The 22,262-nt window shown below is 40.0% G+C and overlaps 1 protein-coding gene across 2 annotated transcripts in view; it reads right to left on the reverse strand.

Annotated features, from left to right (window-relative positions):
- Positions 1-13,807: 13,807 nt before the first annotated feature.
- Positions 13,808-22,262, reverse strand: part of LOC124289763 (acetylcholine receptor subunit beta-like 1) — a 74,089-nt gene continuing 65,634 nt past the window's right edge. For both annotated transcript variants that reach the window (XM_046726423.1, XM_046726414.1), the window contains exons 3-6: positions 19,109-19,153; positions 17,985-18,094; positions 16,059-17,031; positions 13,808-15,465 (exon numbers count right to left, since the gene is read on the reverse strand). In XM_046726423.1, coding sequence (XP_046582379.1) covers positions 15,304-15,465; positions 16,059-17,031; positions 17,985-18,094; positions 19,109-19,153 — 1,290 coding nt within the window. In that variant the 3' untranslated portion in view covers positions 13,808-15,303. The remainder of the gene's footprint in view (positions 15,466-16,058; positions 17,032-17,984; positions 18,095-19,108; positions 19,154-22,262) is intronic.

Below are 22,262 nucleotides of genomic sequence, written 5' to 3' on the forward strand. Positions count from 1 at the left end.
CTTGGCAGTGAATCAAAGATAATGGGTGAGAGTGAGTAAGTTTCGACAGAGTCCATACTTTCTCTGTGAGTTTTTTTCAATGCAATAGACAGCTCCCTTCGCTTGAGTAACCTAACATGCTATTAAATATTCTAGGTTCCCGTTGCGTTGCCTTGTCCTACATTCGCGCTAATCAATTCGCTGATGTATGAGGTCGGCTAATCTCCCTCCGCTCAGGACGTTATCTTGTTTTGTGAAGTTATCGGGAACTATTCACCTAACCATGATGGTAAAAGAAAGTAGTTCACTTTGAGTTACATATTCATGTAGATAAGACATCGATCGATCGATGTAAAACATAAAAACTGCACTGTGATGCATTTGATACACGTATCACAATTGTGTTTTAGAGCTTAAGTTTTCCCATAGACTAGTAATTGTTAAAAGACATTAATAATATCCATCCATTCGACACATATCACATAAACATTTGTGCATACTCTGGGCTTAAAGCAACAATAAAAGCAAAAACATTTACTAACTTAACTAGTTTCTTTTCTGACTATAGAAATGTAAACACCCAAATTCCAGTCCCGCATAAAATGTCAGCTTCTTGAAAATGTCGGTGGTCACATTCAGCGGAAGACATCATGTCAAAACGGTAGAGAATCAAATATTGACATACATGGTAAATTATAATTACTGGATGGATGTTCATTTTTCAAAGGATAAACTTCTTACACATAATCAACCAAACACAACTGCCACATAGCTCAAGCCCCTCTGAAGGCTGTCCACGAATGCTGCTAGTCATACAACTGATTCTGATTTGGTGTTGCGAGACCTGGAAGACAGTTCGCAGCCTAACAACGTTTGACAACATTCTGATCGTACTTTTTCGGACAAATCAAATTTTCATGGGTACTGTCTTTTGCTCGGCAGTTTACATAAATGGGATGACGACTTAAGTATCATTTGAGAGAACAATACCAAAGCTAAAAACTTCAAAATATGCAAATTCGAAAACACAATTTATAGACTGAACAATAAAATATTCATGAATATTTTTGGAATGTTTTTATAAAATTGTGATGAAATAGTGTGCTCAGTGTTCACTAAATAAAAATATCCCCTGAATGATTCATGATACCACAAATTCGTTTTTCAGTATACACAGAGGCTCATTCAATCACAATTACACGGACATATAAGTGTTACTACTTGGACTTCCGTCGATTTCCGACCCTCCATTAGGGACTAGTAAGTTCCGTCAGGGATAGTCTTGATCCAATCCATCCAATACGTTTACCGACTAGGTCTTGCAAGGGCTATACTTCCAAATCGATGAGAATCTATTTATTTATTTTATTCAGTAGAAGAGCAGCCTTTCGTTTTGTTCGTCACGGAAGGACAACAATAATTGCCAGTTGGTGAGGTGTGGTGAGGTGTGGTGAGGTGAAATGGGGTTTAACGTCGTACTTGAGAATATTTCGCTCATATGACGACGTGCATGCGTGTGTATGTGTGGCTACTTGTACTAACCCAGATTTAAGCAATGATGCTTTTTTTTATAGTGCTAGCTCACTGAAATACCATGTCGCAGTAAAGCATGAATACTCCACTAAGACACATTATAGACTCCGTGCCGACCGGTCCTTATTTTACCCATTAACGCCGAGCGCCAGTGCCATATGTTAACGTCTTTTGATCTGGGGCGTCCGGGGATCGAACCCGCGACCTTCCGCTCTCCGGGCGGACGCTCTAACCACTACACCACGGAGGCGGTCTACAATTGCCAGTAACCTATGCCATATAAGAGTTGAGTCAAATTATAGCATCTATTACGTCATATGAGTTTATAAAAATATACATATAGAAACACAGTGTGTCGAGACAGCCTACTCGTACAAAGCAAAACAGTGTTAGTCCAAAACGTATATTTCTGAAACACCTCCTTCCGGAGAGTACCTTCTGGGCACATCTTCATCCATACAAAGGGATATTACTCTACATCAATGATTCATAAATTCGTTAGCGTAGGCACTCCTGTTCGAATACACCCCAGTAAGATAAGTTTATTGTATGAGGCGATTAAAGAATGGCGTGATCTGGGTGGGTGAGTCGATCGGTTGCGTGTCTACCTTGACAGCGAGGAATAGAATAGAATAGAATAGAATAGAATAGAATAGAATAGAATAGAATAGAATAGAATAGAATAGAATAGAATAGAATAGAATAGAATAGAATAGAATAGAATAGAATAGAATAGAATAGAATAGAATGCCTTTTCAGGAATTTTTGTTACATCAGCAGAGCAACTGACACATAAGAGTGATACCAAACATATTTACATATATGCTTTGATTTAAGTATCTTCACATTTGTTTAAGGGAGATATGGTACTTGGAATAAAGGATGTACGGGCTCTCATAGTTTTCACAATTGGAACTTTGTAGCGGCGGCCTGAAGGGAGGAGGTTGTATTCCGAATTTAAGTAGTGAGTACGGTAGTAGTGATATACCTTGCCCTTAAATTACAACAACTCTCTTCTTTAATCATATTCTTATCGATCACATCTTCAGTTTCAGTGTGTATTGTATCAGTCACAAGTTGTCTAGTACAGATTTATCTGTGTACCTGTAGTGTCAGCATTTGACTTTGGGGATAAAGCAGCACCTTTAAAGAATAGTACGTCGCTCGTTTAATTAGTATTTTTTTAAAGTGTCTCATTTTATACAAAACAACAAAAATAACGTATGAGTGTAACACTGTTCATTTAATTGGTTAAATGCATGTACACACATGGTTTATTCTTGCAACCAACCGGTTTGTGTATATTACCATTTTGTGTATCATACATGTATGTGACATATATAACTTGTACACGACAATGATGTAAACATATACCTCCAATACCACAGAACGCGACCGGAATGTAAATTTAATAGAGCTCAGTCTAGTTCATTACATAATTGCAGATTTCGATTTGTGACAAAACATGAAAGCTGAAATCATCACACCGTCGCTTAGAAACTGAAGATGTGATCGATATGTATTAAGTAAGATTAAAGAAGAGAGTTGTTGTAATCACTGTTAAGGGCAAGGTATATCTTCGATGCATGTGAAAGCATGTTTGAAAGACCACTCTCGATTCACTCTCGCCTAAGTATCAAATGATGAATTCTTTTATAAATATTGCAATGATGAACCCATCATACGTCCCATAACGTTGGTCTCAAACACGGCAGAGAGGCTGTAAATAATCAAGCAACATGTAGTCCCGACTGATGATTGATAACATGAGCAACATGCCACACCACTGGGTACCATGACATAATGAGTCAGAGAGCCTGACCAACTGATCCCCACCTTTACATCTCGCAACTGGGGAACACAATAGCACCCGGAATCCCAGATGACCTACAAGACCATTTATGAGTGAGGGTATGTTTATATTTGGCAGGAAATCCTGAAATAATATGTCCGAGAAGTTTATCGCTTCCGTAAAACCCAGGAGCATGTGTATAGTGCCTACTAACCTAGAAACGTCATCATCAGGATCAGGATCCGATCCAATGATCCATAGGTGTCTGGCGTGACCAAGGGGCGTAACACCGAGCAGAGAATAGTGGCTTCTTAGACGGCAGGGCCATCCTTGTCCCCGACAACAACCCCACCATCCCCGAGGTGTGGATGACTGAATAGAAAAGCAATGTATGTGGGTTGAATTTGATTGAATGTGACTCAGATGTGTAATGGGTGAATATTATTTTAAAAATTCAACATCCTCTCGTTTTTGTACATCTCTTAAGTTGCTGATTCATCTAAAATGATTGATTTGATCATTCATGTTGTATCCTGCTACATTTCACTTGTAACATATCACATAAACATTAAAAGGATTATAGTTTTTCTTATCCTTGCAAGAAAATGCACTTCCCTGAGAGTTAAGATGGGATTTGATAGTTTCTTCACTTTTTACAGCTGAATCCACAGATGAGCCTGGCTAGCACACTTGTCAATAAAGAGTATTTCCTTGCTATTTGAAATGCCTACACTAGGTTATTGATAGCGTTCAATGACTCGTTCTCGAACATAACAAGGTTTACTCCCTGCCTGCTCTTGGAGTTGGGATGTGCAACACACAGAGACAATGGTACGCTTTTTGTCAATACTGTAATTGGTCGCATTCATTCAGCAGGCGGAGACCTGGCGCGGCAGCCTCTAATCACAACATTATCCACTGTCGTAAATGCCTTTATAAGTAGTCAAAAACTCCCGAAAATGTACGCAGTATTAGAAATGTCCTTTAAGATTTATTTGGAACGTGAAGATGGTTTTGTTGCACGAAATCTCGTGTCGCCAACCATCCCAATAGCCAGTGTGATGCCTCTGTAAATCTTATCCCGCCCAAAGGGGAAATACGATCAATACCCATTTAACTTTGGAAGGACTTGAAAAATGCATCTTTCTTTTCTACATAGGATGGACATTTCGACTTCCTTCCTCAATAAATCTCTGAGGTTTTCGATATTGGCAGAATTTGGTTCCACAGTGCGTGCAGGCCTTTGTGATCTATAAAATAAGTTTAAGATTTTTCGAATTTCATAAATTTACGAGGATTTTGTAATGGGAGTCTCATTACAGATCTCGGCGTGATAGCTAGCAACTGTAGACAATTAGGAAGTAGACACACATGAACGTAATTTATGACTGAACGAAGAAGAAAGGTCGAAGAAGGTTACCGATGATAAACAAGTATATGTGCTATGACAAAAAGCTTTGTTGATGTCTATCACTCCATACAATCATACACTTCATACGATCATGTATATTCTTCTTCGTTGGGTGTAGTACAGCTTGATGTTCACTTCAGTGTTTTTGTCTTACATTAAATGACAGTCACGTTCACAGTTAACTCGCTATAGGAGTGAAGGTGATTCAGACCAATTACGATAAGCTGCCCTATTGACACAAGTTAGGTGATCAAGTTCACTCCCGCGATAACGGGCTACCAAAATAAAAGAAGTAAGGCCCTAATTTACACAGGGTATTAAATAGTGTCTAGACCGGCACTGGGCACAGGTACAATGGATAATGTATTTCACCTATCCGTGTTACCTTCTGATGTTCTCGACTCCATATTGCACAATTTGAGCGTTTGTCGATGTAACGTTATGAGCATAACATGAGCTTTGTTGGAGTTTGGTTGCTAAATATATTTCCACAAATACTTTTATACGTAATCCCCTCCAACGCTCAACATGTTCCTGTCATCGATGTGCCTAAATCCAACTAGACAAGAAGGTTTCTTCCCTGTGGTGCAAAAAGCCCTCCCCAGCAGAAGTGACATCATTATATACATACTGATTGCCTTAGAATTCCTTCTTTTAGTTCGGGGCGAGGTAGAAATGTATTCAGTGTATTCAGGCACACATTTAGTGCGTTGTCCCCAGCGTTTAGTTTTTACATTGTCAGAAGGTTGCTTAAGCAGATACGCATTGGCAATTAATGATCTGACCTTTCGGAAGTTAGTCCATCAGTGCGAAGCCATAACCTTGCGTCTTTGGACGAGGGGCCGAAAGATGTTTCCACTGTTGTGACTGTGGGTTAACGTTAGTCTGTGTTTGGTGGTGGTGAAGCCAAGGCTTGTTATCATAGGCTCCATAAAATTTGCTGGATCGGCTTCAAAACAACAGACATGATGTACCTGTTGCGTTTCTGATCAGGAGATATAAACCTTGGGAACCAGTTTGCTGAAACCATTGTTACGTCCAGTTCATTGCTCAGACTGTTCTCAACGCCCTCTTGAGAGATCATGTCATATCAGCATTTGAAGTCCTCCCTGACCTGTGGTCGTCTTCAAGGTACCCTCTTCCCATCTTAACCGCTGCCAATATCTTACCAGCGACAAAGGAGATAATGGACGTGGGAATTGGAGTAATACAGGTGACAGCGTAGTTCCTAGTTTTGTCCATTTCGTCATCAGAGAATACCTAGTTGCTTTGAAGTCTCCGTACATATGTCGCCTGGTTATTTGGTTTATAATTAGGTAAGGTCTGTGAGCCTGAAATATATTTTACTTACTACACGTAGACTGTTATGGGTACTTAATGCATCCTTCGTATTTAGGCTCAGAACCTTGCTGAGTCTTATCGAACAGTGATGCATGGACATTGCCCATGATACATCAGTAAAATGTTGACGTAGAAACATTAACCATGGCGCTGAGTGTATGTGATCGACTTAAATGAAGTGAGTGAGTGATTGAGTTCGGTTTTGCGCCGCTTTTAGCAATATTCCAACAATATCACGGCGAGGAACACCAGAAATAGGCTTCACACATTGTACCCATGTGGGAAATCGAACCCGGTTCTTCGGCGTGACGAGCGAAGGTTTTAACCACTGGGTTATCCCACCGCACCCTACTTACATATAAAGGTAAGGTTAGGCGACTTGGCTGATTGGTTTACGTTGTTCATAACTGGTCACTGATACCTGGTTTGTCTGGTCAAACTTCAATTATTTCATTGTTCAAAGGTAGCTTTTATAAAGCTGGCATAATGTTTGAATATTGTCGGAAAACAACAAAGCAAACAGTCGGTGCACGTGTACCGATGTTACCTCATTAAATATAATTACACATGATACTCTTTATTAAGAGCACACTTAGCGGCGTCTAACAGTTCGTGCAAATACAATAAAAATACAATATGATCTGTTCATCTGCATTATTCTGTGGACTTCTTTTAGTATGTCGATAAAACGAGATCTCCCTGATGATAACTTTTTCAAAAATAGGAGTTATTGCACTGTATAACATCACAAACGGAATAATGAATTTAAATGGAAATAATGTCTTCACTATCTCATTACGAAATGAATTTATATTTTGAATTTTGCTAAATGAAATTCTGCTTATGTCAGTTCAAAAATACATGAAAAGTGTTTGGATGTGTACAGACCACGTCATGGGAAATCCATACTATGTTATGCAACTTTGACTTGATTAAACTTTGCAATCCATGTGCATGGCATTTCTCATTCGGGTAAACAAACGCCACAAACCTTTGAATTTCATGTTTTTTCATCAAACATTTTCTTGTCACAAGAACGCCGGTATGTGAATGTACGCTGGACGCACCTGGAATTTCAATGATTTATAGAGACGACACTTTGTTTTAGAGATACCTTCTACAAGTGTTGTACAAATCGAAAAGGATCTTATCTACATGTCGAGTATCATTCATGTGGCTTCTCTGTTTTAGTGTATTCTATTGCATTGACATACCTCGCAGTAAATACTACAAAATGTTGCATCATATGCATGTTAAAAATGTTGGTTCTCCTACATTGATAGCCTAACAACGTGCCCAAGGCTCTATTTAAGGAAACAAAACCTGCTTGCACCTTGTGCAACCTTGGGTAATAACCTTGTTACACAAAAACAGGCTGCACTTGCTGATCAATATAGGATAATATACACGGATTGAGGTTTGGTATTGATGATATCGAACACCAATATTATTCTGGGCCTGCTAAGGTAATTTTACCTTAATTCATAACATTTCATGGGCAGTAACAGTCATTCAATCACTGTCCGTGCTGTCTTCAGAGTCACTGTTCCAAGCCAGTCTCTCATCATTCTGTTTTCCAACTGAAGTCTGTGTTCTTTGAACAGCAAACTATCAATAGACGCTTGGTCCAAGTTGGTAGAAATATTAGGTTGCATGTGCATTATTGCACGTTCTGAAAGCTTAAATCGTGCCCTGATCTCTGAATGGAAAATATTTTATCTAGACGATCAGTTATCAAATGATCTTAAAATTAAAACTACGTTATATGTCAATGGAAGCTTTGAATAAATATCGATGCGTCACTAAATAACAATAAGTTTATTTAGTACTAAATAAAAATTATTGTATACTTTGCTGGCATTAATCTGTTGCACAGTGTAAAGAGTGAGTGAGTGAGTTTAGTTTTTACGCCGCACTCAGTTATATTCCAGCTATATGGCGGCGGTCTGTAAATAATCGAGTCTGGACCAGACAATCCAGTGATCAAGAGCATGAGTATCGATCTGCGCAATTGGGAACCAATGACATGTGTCAACTAAGCCAGCGAACCTGACCACCCGATCCCGTTAGTCGCCTCTTACGACAAGCATGGGTTACTGAAGGTTCATTCTAACCCGGACCTTCACGGGTACACAGTGTAAAGAAACAAAGAAGGAGAGAAAACATTTTCTTAAATTAAAGCGACAAAACACATAATCAAAACAAGAATCCACCGTGCGATTTCTGCTATTTTATGAGAATGTGTTGACGAATCACTATCAAATGGTGCTATTGTGGACGATGTGTGAACTGTGTGGTCCCTAACTCGTAGTCCAGAAGCATGATGAACCTTTGCGGCAATCTGATTCGCCGTTTAAGCTTGATTTCATAAATCCATTCTGTACTCTTGTCGTTGACCTGGAACACCTGGAACGGGGTCGATCGTGAAGATTTTGGTTTTGTTTGTACCATTCCTATGGTCTGCTCATCACAGTGTGCGAAACAGTGAATGTATTGGCCACTGAACGCTGTCCTCAGTTTCGTATGCTTGGCAATAGCCTGTAAACGCTCCGGGCGTTGCTGACGCTGAATCGCTCGTTCACACACAAATAATGAATGAAATCAAGTAAACCAGAACTGTATGATAAACAGTCAATAAGATGGACACAAAGAATTGTCCAGAGAGATTAATCGACCTTTCATGAAAGTGTCAAATTCAGGGATGACACCTTACGCAAGTGTGTGATGCTAAGAACAAAACTGCCACCTACAGGATATGTTTTGGTGTTACGTAATAGGCATGAACGTTCTTTCAAATGGCTGACTGACTGAGTTTGGTTTTACGCCGCTTTTAGCAATATTCCAGCAATATCACGGCGGGGGACACCAGAAATGGGCTTCACGCTTTGTACCCATGTGGGGATTCGAACCCGGGTCTTCGGCGTGACGAGCCAACGCTTTAACCACTAGACTACCCCACCGTCCCTCTTTCAAATGGTGTTTTATTTGTCCTTAAGATTATTTTTGTCCTAATAATATGTATTAAAAATATATACCATGATCCATTTAAGAGTTCGTGATTATGATTTGAAGTAGACCATAGACTGTATCCCTACATAGTGAAGTAGACCATAGACTGTATCCCTACATAGTGAAGTAGACCATAGACTGTATCCCTACATAGTGAAGTAGACCATAGACTGTATCCCTACATAGTGAAGTAGACCATAGACTGTATCCCTACATAGTGAAGTAGACATAGTGAAGTAAACCATAGACTGTATCCCTACATAGTGAAGTAGAAGTCCCTACATAGTGAAGTAGACCATAGACTGTATCCCTACATAGACTGTGTGAAGTAGACCATAGACTGTATCCCTACATAGTGAAGTAGACTATAGACTGTATCCTACAACGACCATAGACTGTATCCCATAGTGGAGTAGACCATAGACTGTATCCCTACATAGTGAAGTAGACCATAGACTGTATCCCTACATGTAGTGAAGTAGACCATAGACTGTATCCCTACATAGTGAAGTAGACCCTACATAGTGAAGTAGACCATAGACTGTATCCCTACATAGTAGTAGACTAGACTGTATCCCTACATAGTGAAGTAGACCATAGACTGTATCCCTACATCCTAGTGAAGTAGACCATAGACTGTATCCTGTATCCCTACATAGTGAAGTAGACCATAGACTGTATCCCCTACATAGACCAAAGACTGTATCCCTACATAGTGAAGTAGACCATAGACTGTATCCCTACATAGTGAAGTAGACCATAGACTGTATCCCTACATAGTGGAGTAGACCATAGACTGTATCCCTACATAGTGAAGTAGACCATAGACTGTATCCCTACATAGTGAAGTAGACCATAGACTGTATCCCTACATAGTGAAGTAGACCATAGACTGTATCCCTACATAGTGAAGTAGACCATAGACTGTATCCCTACATAGTGGAGTGGACCATAGACCTTGATGAAAATGATAATGTCATACATACATGTATCTTTCTCCAAGAAGAAGAAATCGATATGGCTTCGGAAAAGGATAGCCGCTAAAACACGTTATTTACATACAGCACAGTGGACCTTAAAGAAAGGGACCTAGGACTACATAATATTTAGGTATATGCATCTGTGTGTTGACATTTTCCTATTCCTATGATCAGTATTAGGAAGGATGAATTCTGATGGACTGAACTCTTCAGCTGATATGTCTTGACACATTTTCGGAAACATTTCTCAGCAAAAAGACAGGACATTGTAGATACATTTTATAGATTTCATTGTGATAAAAAGGTAACAATTTTAGGACGGAAGCTAAATATAAATATTGTACACGTGTACGTTTCTCTGGTATGTTTATGTAAGTGTACATTTGTACTACAAAGTAACTATATTATCAAATTGTATTTCGCGTATATTTTATGACGGTATGGGATATCGAACTTTCTGTAACAGGCAGTGCTAATGATACGTACATGACAGTTATATAACGAAGGACACTGAAAGGCAAAGATTGATCGTTGTATGTAGTATCGGGGTTTAAGAAGGACACTGAACGGCATTTCTCTTTTGGAATGTTGATGATCACCTTTTGAGATGATGTCATGGAAAGAAAAGCCCTTTCAACCAAAATACATTTTTCAGTCCAGTATTTTGTAGTTTGTTGAAAACATTTCATCAGCTTGATATATATATGCATGCAGTTTTAATTCAGATGAAAATGAAGAATTCGAAGATGTCAAATACTATACAGCATGTTAATGAGATTACTGATTAATTAATTAATTTTTAATAGATTTCAGTAGTTTCGCATTTATCATAAGAAAAAGATAGCACATGTAGGACTGAAGCTAAATGTACATGGCAGCTTGTTAATATTACTATTGTGTTGTAATATTGTCAATGTAATATTTTATGACCGTTAAATGCTCCGGAGCTCTTATGAATGTAAACCAAATTTCCTCCGTGGATAATAAAGTCTTATCTTATCTTATTTTAAATAATGTACGCATACTCTCACGCACGAACACACACGCTTCATGATATTCAGTATTCGGAGGACGTTTCAACACAAAGGGTGCTCAGTATTTTAAATCGTTTTTATTTATTATTTCTGCTGTAGCAGATGTCTAATGGATATATTCCTTGACAAAAAGTTCCACGTGTCTACGTTATTTGTGGTGCTGTTGGTGGTAGGTGATCACGGGGAGGATACATGTATACCTCCAACATGCACTATGCGCCCCCACTGTATGCCCTTGAGTACAGTCAATGTGATGACCTTGCTGAACATGTCTTGGTGGGATATTTATTGACTTGTATGTATTCTCCACTTGTTCAGGAGTTATGTCCCTTAGCATCAATCGCATGTAGTAACTGTAAGTGATAATTGTTGGTCAGCGGATGTCTTGTTTGTAGTCATTGTTATCATCATCATCACCATCATCATCATCAAGATCATCGTCATCATTATCATTATCATCTTTTTAAAAACAAATCAGCATCATAATCATTGAAACGCAGTTCGCAATATACTTCGAATTCCTTCTTTCTGTGAGTAAATTGGAATTTCTGACCACCTTTTCGAGACACCTTGTGTCGGGAATCGAACTCGGGGCTTCGACTTAACAAACGAACGCTTTAACAATTACGACACCCATCGTCCCTATTCAACCGGAAATGGCAGCGCTCGGATGAAAAATGCTTTATGTCACCTGAACAGGGTGAAATTTGCTGTATTCCTGATACATGTACTCTCTCATCATGGGGACAATGTTGCATGAATTTTCACAAAGAATGCATTTCATAGGCGGGTCTTTCGTCGTGATACATATCTCGGGAAATGTGGTGAGGTATGTCTTTGTACCGACCAAAATATATTTAGAGATTGATTGACTGGTTGCCTGATTTAACTATCCAAAGAAACCAAAATAGAAAAGCGGACCCAAATCAGTGGTACTCCATGTGTGTATGCGTGTTGTATTAATGTTGGTTTCTAAGTATATATTACCTTTCAACTCAACTCAGACTTCTAGTGATCTCAGATGATAGTGTGAAAATGAATGGGTGATTGTTGTTTAACGTCATATTTACCAATATTCCAGCGAAATCACGGTTGCGAACATCATGTTATTTCACACATGTAGGGAATCGAACACGGGCCTTAGCTGTGAGGAGCGAGCACTTTAACCACTCGGCAAGCTCTTCGCCTAATTTAATATTTCTTGACTTCGAAGTGTATAATATGCTCTTCAATAAAGAAACCCCAAAGTAGAAAAAATGAAACTATCTTACGGAATTTTGTTGATATTCATACAATATGAATATCAAATATGAATTTCTCATGTGTGCATGCATCGGTAGTGATTTGTGCGGGTAGAATCAAGTACGGTTTTACCCCGAAAATGTGGGGGGAACGCAAAAACACAGCCACATGGCGGCTTAACACACACACAAAACGATTTTGGTTGTTTGGTTTGTTGTTTAACGCTGCACTCAGCAATATTCCAGCTATCTGGCGGCGGTCTGTAAATAATCGAGTCTGGACCAGGCAATCTAGTGATCAACAGCATCTACGTATGTGCAACAAAAACAAATGAACGTGCAACCTGACTTGCTGGGCTTATGTCTGTCATTTGTTCAGCAAGTGAAAACCTTACGTGAAAACATGTCACGATTCATAGAAGCTCAACCAATAACGTCAACGGCTGACTGCAGACAGGCGACTCGTCCTCGGCCATAACAAGGGTTTTCCACGTATCGCCAAGCACCATTACAAAACAATGGAACCGTTACCGGACGCAGAGTCCAACACGTGACCTACCTGGATCCGGTCGTCCACGGGTCACAGCAGAACAGGTTTCTATTCATACCGGTTCGTCACATACGTAACAGACTCACCACGACTACGTCTACGACTACAGCGCGAGTGAGTGAGTTAAAAATTATAGTCATATCGGCAATATTTCAGCCATAACGTGACTAAAACTAGATAAACTACGGCTACAGCAATACCAATATTGACTAGGGTTTCAGCCCAGACAGTGCCCCAGGTATTCGCCCGATTAGAAAAATGACCAGTTCGAGGCGTCATTGTGAATGTAATAGATACGATGTTGAGAACAGATGACCTTCACCTTGACATTCGATTGTTTCACGTGTGCCGTGATGAACCTCGGTCTGTGACAATGACTTGTGCCAAATGTGTTATCATCTGTGGATAATTTATATAATTTAAAAAGCATACATCTGAAAACTATTTTGCGTTTCTTTTTTTTTGCAACCGAAGCAATGTAACGTTGTGTAATAACGTAATACGACATAACTAGTAGGAGTTTGAGTGTTGGTTAACGCCGCACTCTGCAATATTCCAGCTATAAATATGTAATTATGTAAAAAGTTTGGACTAGACAATCCAATGATCAACGGTATAAGCATCGATCTATGCAATTGGGCTACGATGTCGTGTGTCAACCAAGTCAGTGAGCCTGACCACCCGTTAGTCGCCTCTTACGACAAGTATGGGTTGCTGAAGACCAATTCTAATCTGGATCTTTACGGTGAAAACAAACATGGGATGCTGATGACCAATTCTAACCAGGATCTTCACAGGTCTCTACTAGGAGTAATAAGCTGTGTTTTACTGACTGTTCCGCGAGAGTCACATCCCAAAGAATGTAACACATCTCAGTGTTCTTGTCCTGAAAGACGAGTAAATTAACTCTGTCCATCGTCAGTGAAAAGTAGACACATTCAGCTTCTAAAAATGGTTTTAATATAAAGCCAACCCAGGTTTGGACACACAACATTCGGGACGTCAACTAGAGATTATGAGATAAAATGTCTGAGACCGCCACCAAAGACAGACTCCCACCTGCTGACCAAGTGAGCTAACGAAAGGGATGTCTACAGAGAAACACAATAGGATATAAGTAACATAGGGCAATAGTGTGAACAGATACCCGCGCAAATGGCAATATTTGCACCAACAAAATAAGAACTCGCGTGCAAATAAATTATTGCTTCAGAGTAATTTACAACCATTTTTAGTGCCTTTTGCCTACATTCATTCCACATTTTACAGTCAACCCTGAATTACTTGTCTGAGTGTTTTAGAAATAAAGGTATCATGTTTTCGCTTATAACAATCGTAGTATGTAGTAACAGTGCACGGGTAAAATAGATGCGTCCCTCGTTATACATTTGCTATAAAATTCGAACCCGATCTAAATTCTGCCTAGCTGCACATCGGTTGACCGTTTCCAAATCCTGTAACTTGTATTTTTGTTGACTCCATAAATAGTGCAGATCGGTTGTATAATATTCTATTAAACCCAGACATTAACATTGGAATATGGATATATGACATATCAGTCCACAACACTTCACCAAAACACGCCTGAATAAAATGTATGTCTAACAGATCTTAATTTAACAAGCGTTAATGTGTATGTATTACTTGTCAAGTACTCAACTCCAATAAAATGACCAAACGTATAATTCACATGTAAAACCATCTTAAACATGCTTTCATGTGTTGGTCAACAATAACCCGATGATATTTACCCACCGTTTACTGGCGTAGACTATTGTGAATAGCATAACAATAATTATGTATCAAAACATCTTCACTGGTAAATCTACGCTAGCCCAATCACAATGTCAAACCTGCTGACATTGTCAGAGAATTGTACCATCTATCACATGAAATAAATATCCTCTACAAAGTAAACAACGTATTGAAAACAAAAACACTCGTGAGAATCCATTTTGAGAATTAAGACCATTTGCATTCATGATGATTATTCCTCGAACCCCATTGTGTGTACACAGAATTACGACGGGGAAAACTAGGAGACGGGATTATATAATACCCATTTCGCTTCAAACAGTGACCCGCCATTCATGTTTATGAAAACATGGAAAGGTCAAGGGTTGGATGAAGAACAAGTCGACATCCGTTGCATAAGACAACATACACACTTCACCCTTGGAGACCCTTGGAGACCCTTGGTGTTAGGCCTCAAACACCATTTGCATTAATGCACGATCGTCCAGCTTTCATTTATGACGTCATCGTGACGTCATACCTGTCACAGACTTGCACGTCCTTGCAAAGGTTTCCAACGTGATCAAGAGGGGCTGTGACTCTGTGTCACGTGACCAGACAATTTTCACGTGAAAACACCCTGTTGTCGGTCTCTTAGCAACCTAAGGGTGGTGCCAGCGTTCACGTAAAATGACGTCTTTATCCTCTCAAGCCCTCCAAAATTTTATCTTGGTCTACATATTCGAGAATATGTGGCGCGTTGACAAGGATCCCAACTGTTCCACCGAACGTGACGAAGAGAAAAATGAGCAGCATCATCCGATCCAGAACCCGTGCCACGTACTTCCAGTCACCGAGCACCTGTTGACGACAAACATGCCTGTGGTGAGATCAACAAACTTCGGTAGATTTGAGACTGAGTATCAGTAGTAATAAATGGAAATATGACAGAAACTGTATCTACTATCAACAATGAAAGTTACGAAATAAATGTGTTAGCATAAAATGTTGCTTGTTTGGTGTTTAACGCCGCAATCAGCAATATTCCAGCATTATGGCGGCAGTCTGTAAATAATTGAGTCTGGACCAGACAATCCAGGTATCAATCAACAGCAGGTGCATCAATTGGGATGACATGTGTCAACCAAGTCAGCGAGCCTGACCACCCGATCCCATTAGTCGCTGACTGACTGACTGACTGACTGAGTTTGGTTTTACGCCGCTTTTAGCAATATTCCAGCAACATCACGGCGGGGGAACACCAGAAATGGGCTTCACACATTGTACCCATGTGGGGATTCGAACCCGGGTCTTCGGCGTGACGAGCCAACGCTTTAACTACTAGGCTACCCCACCGCCCCTCCCATTAGTCGCCTCTTACAACAAGCATCGGTGGCCGAAGACCAATTCTAACCCGGATCTTCAGGGGTCGTTAACATATAATCCATCCTTACTGTTTCATAGTCTTCCTCTGTTTTCAAGTGCTTGTAGATGAATCTCACTGCTTCTGTTGCCTTGTAGAGGTCAGGCGTCATCCTGAACGCTTCTTCCCCGTCATCAATGCCATTCCCGCGGTCTAGCGGAGGATTCAATTTGCAGTGAGGGTGGTGGATCTCCGTTAGTTCTAGGAGGTCTGAGGTCATATTCAGAGGTACCCGCCTTGTTTCTGGTGTATTCTGATACGACGGTGGCGGAGTAATCTCTTTCTTCTTCCACCGTTCATCATGATCCGGTCTTTCCATGAGTAAAATCTTTGGAATATAGTAAAGAAATATCTTTCGCACCCAATCTGGCATCTGATGAGTACGAGGGGTCCTGTAATTTCTATTAATTATAACAACAGTCGACAAGATGGCTATAATATTCATGATAAACGTAAATAGTAAATATTTGGCTATCAAAGGTATCCTCAAGGAAGGAGGAAGGATCTTTGAGACTAGCAACAAAAACACGACCAAAGCCAGCAAGATGGATATACACAGAGTGATTTTTTCTCCGGCATCTGCGGGCAATGCGAACACACAGACGCTGACAAAGCTGATGAGAACACACGGGATGATAAGGTTCACTGTGTAGAACAAGGTCTTCCTCCTTAGAATGAATTTGAAAATAATCAATTTGCGTATTTCACGTCCATTTGTTTCATTCACAATGGTTCCCGGACAATCAATCAAATCCCAGGTACCGCTCTTCAGATAATCTGTCAGATCCAGCTTTGTTCGTCCTCCCTTGAACCCAAAAGACAGCTGGTTTCCCTGGAATGTCCAGGAACCGAATTTCATCTCACATTCTTGCTGATCGAAGGGAAAATAGGCGACGTCGATTGTGCAAGAACTCTGGTAAATAGCTGGAGGGATCCAGTTGACTTCTCCAGTGGAGTAGATGACGCAGTTGGACTTGTAGGTTACTTCATAGTTACCGTCGGCGCTGTATGGATGAAACAATCATATATGTAAGGTAATCTTTGACTTTGAACTCTATGGAACGTTATACTCATCAATACTGTAGAATAGTCTTAAGACTTTTCAAATCAACTTAGTCCAGTTCGTTGTTTTTCAGGCAAGAAAATTGCATAAGTACGTTATTTGATAAGACAAGACAATTGATCTGTTTTGCACGTATTGTTTACCTATTTTCAGTCTTTGAGGCAAAAATGAAAGTCTTTTTGGGAAAGGTTATGTTTAATCGAAAGAAAAAAACCCACCGTATCAACTAGCGCATATCTCCAGATGTTTAGTACATAATGAGAACAAATTTACCACACTCGAGGGACAAAATATTTAAGGTAAGGTAAAGCTTACCCAAGGTAAATACACATGTATTCGACTGAACTCTACGTGACCCGTTTCTGTCGTTTCTGAAATAATACTTACCGGGTGGACAACAGCCCGGGTGGATACGAAAATTGACTTATTTCGCTAAAAACACTGTTCGTATGGGTAAAATGTGAAGTATCTGCACAATGAGTACCATAGAAGGCCCGGAAACCTTCATTCTAATGCAGAACAATCGCAACCATAGCTAAACAAATGGTCTGGTCACAGCATTTAAGTACTTAAAAACGACAAAGAAGCGAGGATGTTCACTGGTGATTCGTTTTGATACACGAATACTAATTATCATATCTGAAACACACTGCTGTCCATATGTAAATGAAGCCAATGTCATGAGAATAAAGGGTTAATTTACAGTGTCTGTGACAAGGAAGTTAATATTTTCATAAGGTTTGTATAACGGAAGTAATTCCAAATTGGCGGTGAAGTGTTTCTAAAAGGCCGATGATATCTTTTGTTAGTTAATAGCTTTGTATGAATAGCACTGTTGGATGGAATACATTCATCCCGGGTTGTCAAGAGGGCGTTGACTCGTGTGATACTCACTTATTAAACAGAACGATATCTGGTGTCCATACCGACTCTGGTCGGATCCTAATGGAGTCGATGTTCCCGTACTCGGCGGTGTTCCAGAACAGCTGCGTGTCGTTCCAGTACTAAACAGATAAGTAGTAATATAACTCGTGATGGTTAATATAATAGTACACCGACTAACTATTTTGTGACATTACATAAAAGTTATAAGAGATATGGTTCTGGCATCTCATCTATCTCACAAGTTCTCGCAGTTTGGTTTGCTTGTGAACGCATGGAGGCATGCTGTGTGTATGAATAAGGAATTCTGTTTATGGACATGCAGCGAGAGAGAGAGAGAGAGAGAGAGAGAGAGAGAGAGAGAGAGAGAGAGAGAGAGAGAGAGAGAGAGAGAGAGAGAGAGAGAGAGAGAGAGAGAGAGAGAGAGAGAGAGAGAGAGAGAGAGAGAGAGAGAGAGAGAGAGAAGAGAGGAGAGAGAGAGAGAGAGAGAGAGAGAGAGAGAGAGAGAGAGAGAGAGAGAGAGAGAGAGAGAGAGAGAGACTGAGAGTGCGTGCACGACGGAAGTAGGTGTACGTATTATGTATGCCCACTCCGAGCTGACCAACGTTTGTTGTATCCCTCAATACCGAGTGACGGGCAGTGTAACCAGGTGTTATCTACTTGCCCATCGGCGGCCATGTACTAACGGACAATGTTTGAACAAGATATCTGTTTAACGTGATGAGTTATGTTGTTTTTCAGTGAGACATTTCTGAAACGAGGGACGTACATAATAATCACAAACATAAGTTCTTCAAACTAGATGAAACGCCACCAAGCATTTAATATTTATCGTTTTAATAATATATTTTGCAATCTGGACATCCGAACATTAAAGTTAACACACTGTAAAAAATGAAGGAGAGCAGATCATTATACTAAGACTGCGGATTTTATCGAAATAAATATATTATTATAATGTTTCATATCTGTAACTATGCATTCTGGAACTTTTATTTATTGGTTATTAATAACCAAGATGGTCGTTATCATTGTTCTTTCGAATCGGATATATCTTGTTGTGGTTTGAAACCCACTGACCAATCAGAATCGTGTATTTTTGACAGTAGTGGTATATCACATTTTAAAAATCCTACCATTTGCAGCCACACATTCGTCTTCATCACCTGGTTCTTTTCATCCTGAAAGAAAAGATGAAGAAACCCACATATATTATTTGTATAATCTGGATTAATTAAACTGTAACAGTGCTAGTGTGTCCTGAGCATGTTTTCTCAAGAATCTTCTTCAGAATATTCTGTGAAATTGAAAGTTTAAGACAACCGGCATTGTGATATCATATCAGGAAAAGAACTAACAGTATCTCCACTAAAATCGAACTCAACAGTGTCTCAAATGATTCGTGGTCTTATGTTCATAAAATACTGAGACAAGCACACGACTACAGACAATATGTTACCCATTCCTATTGCCCTGTTGTGACAATATATACTGAGAGGCAATTTTGTGCATGAAGTTTATTATTTGAACCAGAGAAAAAGTGTGTTTAATGGTCCAATAAACGCAAAAAAGCAGTTGTTCGAATTGCACGAAATTTGCAAAAAGCGTGACATTTACAGGAAAAATGGTCAACTAAGTTCACTCTAAAAGGCCAGAATTCGGACGACAGAGGTGAAGTGGGGTGAGGTGAGGTGAAATTGGGTTTAACGTCGTGCTTGAGAATATTTCGCTCATATGACGACGTGCATGTATGTGTATGTGCGGCTGCTTGTACTAGCCCAGACTGAAGCTGGTTTTATAGAGCTAGCCCACTGAGATACCATGTCGCAGTTAAGCATGAATACCCCACTCAGACACATTATACTGACTCCGAGCCGACCAGTCCTTGTTGTACCCATTAATACCGAGCGCCAGGCAGGGACCAACAAGTACCATATTTTAACGTCTTTTGGTATGACGCGGTCGGGGATCGAACACGCGACCTTCCGCTGTCCGGGCGGACGCTCTAACCACTACACCACGGAGGCGGTCCGGACGCCAGAGCATCGGCGTTGACGTCTCCAGTGGAGCAGACAGCACTGGCCATGGGTATCACGTGAGTGGAGAAGAGTTCTCGTCACCGATGAGTCACGTTTCCTTCGTCACGAGCTAAAAGCAGGACACGCGTCTACAGGTGCGCAGGTGAACGTTACATGAAGCCATGTGTTCTGGGAGGGGATCGTTTTGGCGGTGGGAGCGTTATGATCTGTGTTGGGGTAACAGCTGATGGTGATTGAGTGGAACTTGAACAGAACGGCCCTGGAATGACGTTTCAACACGATAACGCCAGACCACACGTTGCTCGAGTTGTATAGCAGTATCTTAATCAGAACAAAACTAATGTGTTACCCTGGCCAGCAAGACCCCCCTGGTTTGTGGACCACTGAACACGTCTGGAGCGAAGTTTACGATGTAATTCGAATCCTCTAACAACGCTTGACGAACCAGATTCTTCCTAGGATATGGTTTGATCTTCAGCAGGACTTTCATGGACGTTTAATGGACTCAAAGAGGCAAACGCCCTTCCATCAAATACCATCAGGAAAAGTAACACTGACAGACAGCCATCATGTACCTGGACAATTGCGGTGCGGCGTAAAACAATATATATTTGGAAGATACCTCGTAAGGTTCAATCAGCATACCGGGAGACACTGTGACCCTGCGGTTAAACCCTTAAATCTGTGGTTTCTTTATCGAGATGCACTTAAATCGAGTTCTTTCAGTGTAGCCTTGTCTGTGAATATAGACAAGTAACGGTGGTGGCAGTACGCCCAACAATAACCAAGTTAAACCCTATCCTTCCGCAACCACTGGAAGCAACACTTTCATTTGGAATTTTTCTTCTTGTTACCCTCTAAAATTGACATGCCTAAAAGCCTGAAGCACATTAGAAGACTTAAATGTATGACACGTTCAATCCCAGAAGAGATCCTAGTGACTTCTCCGCATTTTTCCTTCTGCTTTTTCTAGACAGCCTCCTGATAATTTGAATAGATTTTGTTGACAAGCAAATATTTACAAAGCTACAAGTTGAACATTTTTTTCTCTCCACTGTAAACAAGAAAAAGCCAATAAAATGTCATAATCATGTTTTGTTGTTTGCTGTCAAATATTTAGACAGCAATGGCTAACACTTCATTTTATTTGCACTACGCAATCACATGTTACAACCACTAAATTGACGTCATAATTACCGGGGGCAATGTGACGACTCTGGTATTACAATTTTTCTTGTACAAAAAAGATGTCTCTTATATTTGAAAAGACTATGCTGGGGCCTCTCAAAGATCAACGGGTAAGAGTCCCTGGGGCAAACATAATGTAAATGTTCAGTCTTCATCGTCAAAGCCATATAAAGGATTTTCTATTTGCTCCAGTGAATAAAGGCCTTAGTTTGGGACACATCTTCCAGAGATGATGGCCAAAAAAACCCTGTGTTATGTCATAATTTCTTTACCGTGTTTTCACTAACGGCATGATATCTTAATAATTGCCATGAAAACCTGGGCTGAAATGTTGACATTTACTCTCAAGTAATACATTGAAAGAGAATCGAAAATGAAAAGAAATAACATTTTCAAACACAAGTATTGGAATGTCAACAGAATATTGCGGCCGAAATAAAAGGCTACAGCTGGGGGAAGTCGTGTTCACAAACAAAATATTAACCAAAGCTATAGTCTGTAAAAATAATTACAATTATGTGTCATACAAGGTAACGAAAATCATGATGATCACCTAATTCTGAAAATGTTCGCGTGATGTCTCCAACTGATAATCCGTTTTTCATTAAATTCGATCTACATTTGCTTCGTTTTTTACTTGCTTCAGGTTGGTTTAGAATGACCAGAGAATTCCTGATTCAGAAACAAACTTTAGCAACAATGGCGTGACGTCATTATAATACTTTGAGTGTCAAACGGATGCATTACGACAATCATTAATAGTGGTTGAAGGCTTAAGTAGTGATCAACAATCGATGTCAATAAAATACCCGTAATGGCTGACTTGACAGATTTATTGACTAAGACGATCCAGTAAGTATGTGGAACAGTAGATGACATACAGGCTTTCCACTTAAGTAAACTAGAAAGAGATATAGACTTGGATGTTATTCCGAGCAAATGACAGGCGTTCCTATAGTGGACATTGTCAGTTGATGGCTCGGAGTCAATTCAATAGGATCTGCGATGGGGAGGAAGCCATGTGACGTCAACACAGAGTCAATTAGACATCTATGAAAATATA

The sequence above is a fragment of the Haliotis rubra genome, unplaced genomic scaffold, assembly GCF_003918875.1.
Source record: "Haliotis rubra isolate DU_JTF1 unplaced genomic scaffold, ASM391887v1 Scf112, whole genome shotgun sequence".
Lineage (NCBI taxonomy): Eukaryota > Metazoa > Mollusca > Gastropoda > Lepetellida > Haliotidae > Haliotis > Haliotis rubra.